The sequence below is a fragment of the Morone saxatilis genome, unplaced genomic scaffold (assembly GCF_004916995.1).
Source record: "Morone saxatilis isolate NCDOM2014 unplaced genomic scaffold, NCSU_SB_2.0 Contig24, whole genome shotgun sequence".
Classification (NCBI taxonomy): Eukaryota; Metazoa; Chordata; class Actinopteri; family Moronidae; genus Morone; species Morone saxatilis.
In genome coordinates this window covers 18,874,037-18,878,008 of record NW_023339807.1, presented here as the reverse complement: position 1 = coordinate 18,878,008, position 3,972 = coordinate 18,874,037, and the positions used below count along the sequence as shown (strand labels likewise).

The 3,972-nt window shown below is 40.7% G+C and overlaps 1 protein-coding gene and 1 non-coding gene across 2 annotated transcripts in view; both read left to right on the top strand.

Moving 5' to 3' along the window:
• Positions 1-1,158: 1,158 nt before the first annotated feature.
• ppp1r8b (protein phosphatase 1, regulatory subunit 8b) overlaps positions 1,159-3,972 on the top strand; it is a 4,975-nt gene continuing 2,161 nt past the window's right edge. The window contains exons 1-6 of the mRNA XM_035672042.1: positions 1,159-1,253; positions 1,798-1,858; positions 2,146-2,299; positions 2,622-2,839; positions 3,274-3,418; positions 3,709-3,788. Coding sequence (XP_035527935.1) covers positions 1,201-1,253; positions 1,798-1,858; positions 2,146-2,299; positions 2,622-2,839; positions 3,274-3,418; positions 3,709-3,788 — 711 coding nt within the window. The 5' untranslated portion in view covers positions 1,159-1,200. The remainder of the gene's footprint in view (positions 1,254-1,797; positions 1,859-2,145; positions 2,300-2,621; positions 2,840-3,273; positions 3,419-3,708; positions 3,789-3,972) is intronic.
• Positions 1,931-2,072, top strand: LOC118336599. The gene has a single exon (XR_004797113.1).

Genomic DNA, 3,972 nt, shown 5'->3' with positions numbered 1-3,972 from the left:
TATATATATATATACTGTGAATGTTTAAAGAAAATGTGTGGAATTTGTTATTTATTCCCGTTACTTATGTCGCTATATTTCAGTGGGACTCACACTATTTTCAAAAGTAATGTATTAAACAAGTTTTCTATCACTCAAAGACAGTAAGCTCTATACCTTTATAAGGAAAGGTGTCCAAATTTGCATGTGTGTACGTGTGGGAACTGCAAATTGCAAGTTCCCACACTCATTTTGTTGCAAAATGAGGGGGTTTGACGCCATGTCAAGCATAACAAACTGTGTGGACAGATTACACAGCTCCAAATAGAAGATCTTCCCCAGTTTGTCACACAGTAATGGTTGATACTTGACATGAAGGACAGATAAGTTTCACCCAGCTGATCCAAAAAAGGGTTCTCTGATTTCTCTGGAAATGTCTTTTTAGTCTCTGTACCACCCTTCACTTCAAATATATCCTGGTCAAATGTGACACATCAGTTATCGGGGGAATATACCCTCTATTCTCTCAGAAACATAGCAAAAAAAAAAAAGATAGCACCCTCACTTCCTTCTGCTGATCTGTGCTGCATCCTCCCACCTCTGTGACATGACGAAGCAGCCCCTCACAGTATCTGACAAAACCCACAACATTTTCCACTTTCCTTAAAGATCAGCCTGGTCTACTGTGTGAACCTCTTGAAGGGCTCCCCCCGTCTTTTCCATGATCCAACAATGCCACAAGAGATGCTACCATGACAAAACACCTGTGTTACTTGTGTAGAGAAAATGTAAATGTATGCTTTTCCTCAGTAACCAGAGTCAAGACATAACACCTCGTTAGGCCCTTGCAACGAATATTAACACCTGTCTTGTTCAGGTTCTAACACCTATACACAACAACATGAGTAATTCAAAGACATTTTCCTGCAGCACAGTTATTTAGTTAGTCAGATATCTGGGATCTGAGGACCCCTAGTGGTTTTAAAAGGGGATTCAAAGTTGTTCTTATTCACTGCAATTCCCCTCACTGGATGCTAACACAATGAGAGTATGATAAGTTTACCTCTTTTAGTTTAAGTTAAGTGACATAATTATATCCTATCAAATGGCTCTGGTGGCCTAATTTGTATGCAACGTGTTAGGACCGTAAGACTACAACTCCCAATAACCCAAAGTGACGTTTACCCAACATGCACCTCGGCTTTGAGAAGATGAGGCAAGATGGCGACTAAAATAAGCAAAGAGAGTCCTCCACCTTTTGATTGTCCATCATGGTGAGAAAATGCACGTGCGAAAGTTGTAACTATTTGTCTGCAATGCAATATCAGATGCAAACGAGCGAAAAAAACGCTGACTTATTTATATAACTCACTTTTACTCAGAGGGAAGCTTGTAGTTGCTGTAGCTAACGTTAGCAACTATGCCAGCTAGCAGGCTAACCCGTTAACGCTGCCATTGGTTTAGAAATGGCGTTGGGATGTGTGTTGTCGTCTTTTCTAGAAGATGCTTCACATGTTTAATCACAGGAGCGCAACTTACGCAGCAACAGGAGGCCTTCTGTGACGCCGATAGGACATTTTAACACTGCTAACCCTGTGTCTAGATCTGTGATAGCGTTGCTCTTGCAATAGATGACGACCGCAGTAAACGTTTCCATAAGCGGACTGTAGAGGTCCAAGCACTCGTTTTTATGAATAAATCTTCAAGCGCTACAAGAACAACCAAGCAGGGTTATTAATGTATTGTGTGTAGTGTTCAGCTTGGCCGACATGTTCTGTTTTAAATGTTTCAAACGCTCACAAAGCTATTTTCTTTCAGGGCAGGCAAGCCGCCCCCAGGGCTCCATCTAGACGTGATGAAGGGAGACAAACTAATGGAGGTAACCGGACGTTTGGAAATCAGCTTAATGCTGTTAATGCTACTGTAGTATTGTGGGTGGTACGTTTGTTGAATGCACCAGATACGAGCCTGACAGTCCCCCTTGGTTTTCTATGGCTGCATGGCTTCAAACGGTGCAAAAGCAACATTAGCCCCGAGATTTAAGCTTTTCAGTGGGAAGCAACACTGTTGAGTTATGGCTCAGGGGCACATTGCAGAGTGTCTGCAGACCTTTACCCCCCCCCCTTTAATGACCATGATTCACTGAAACTTGTCTCTCCCTTTTAGAAACTGATCATAGATGAAAAGAAGTACTACCTGTTTGGGAGGAACCCCGACTGGTGCGACTTCACCATCGATCATCAGTCATGCTCGCGTGTCCATGCTGCCCTGGTCTACCACAAACACCTGAAAAGGGTCTTTCTCATAGACCTCAACAGCAGTAAGACATTCTTTACATTCACACTTGTGTACTCATTTTAAGTTTAGATTCAGTGTCTGGCAAGGTTTAACTTACATGTTAAGGGCTGAAAAACTAATAACATTGATCTGCAAAGGGACAGATATTAAATGCAATTAAAAATGACAATGGACAATGAAGGGGAATTGTTAACTTTGCTACACGTGTATACAAAGTTTTAAGGTTTGCAGAGCCATCTTGAAGTATTTCCACCACCAGGACTGAATCACACAATGTAACATCTGCAAACTATGAATAACCTGTCGTAACATGTGCAAATCCGGTTTGAATGTGCCTGTTTTAGCACACGGTACTTTCCTTGGACACATCCGTCTGGAGGCACACAAGCCTCAGCAGGTTCCCATTGACTCTACAATATCTTTTGGGGCCTCAACACGGACCTACACCATCAGAGAGAAACCCCAAACCCAAGGCACCGCTGGCACAGGGGACAGTAAAACAGGAGAGGATGAGGAGCTGAAAGGACTGCTTGGGCTTCCAGAGGAAGAGACAGAGCTGGAGGTACATGTAGTTTCTTGAAAACAACATTGTAATGCTCTCAAACATGCACTATAAACAGAGAAAGAAAATGGCTGCATCTTGTGTCTTAATTATTGTTTTATTTTTATAGATTTGTTCATCAAGTTTAATAATTTGCATTTTGTTTCAATCTTTACAGGTTATAAATTGTATGAGTAGTAATAACTCAAATGCGCTGTCCTAAAATGTTTACATGACATTAACATAAGAACTAGTGATTGTATGGCCTGTTTATGCCTATTGCCTATTGATAACAAGTAACAAGTAGCTCTGTTAACTCCCCCCCTTAGTTTTATGATGCTATCTGTCTTTCTCGTGCTCAGTCTGTTATATTGTTGTGTTATAAAGTAGTAATATCTTGATATCAATGCAGCCACATTACACACGTTTTTCCTTTCTTGTCTGCATTCCACCAGAACCTTACAGAGTTCAACACAGCTCACAACAAGCGCATCTCCCTACTGACCATTGAGGAGGGTAACCTGGAAATCCAGAGACCTAAGAGGAAACGGAGGAACTCCAGGGTGACCTTCAATGAAGAGGACTCCATTATTAACCCAGGTACAAATTGTGTGAAAGCAGTATTGAAGAAAACACAAATACTGCATACCACTGTAATTTGGCTCGTATTTGGCACAAAACTTTCAGAGACAGAAAACATTTAATTAATAATTAATTTTCTGGCTTCATTTGGAAGGGTTTTGCTATGAGGGGCTTCCTGTCGTGCTGTCAATATATAACCAAGCTATATCAGCTATCACTGATCCGATATGTCCATTTCTACTTTTGAAGAGAAGAAATGCACCCAGCAATAAATTGTAACACTTGTTTTTTTTTTTAAATACTTACAGAGGATATAGACCCCTCAGTGGGACGCTTTAGAAATATGGTGCAGACTGCTGTCATCCCTATCAAGGTAAGCTTTGGTTTTGTCATTTAAAAAGTTTTGATTTAGTTGGCACATTTCAGTTGACAGGACACAAAGTATTACTGTGTTTTGTTACTTTTAAGCAAGAATAAAAACTGATTCTGCGTGAGCATGGCACCAGTGTTTGGTTATGGTCTGTTTCAACTGAAAATAAGTAGTGTGTGTCTATCTATATCTATATCTATAT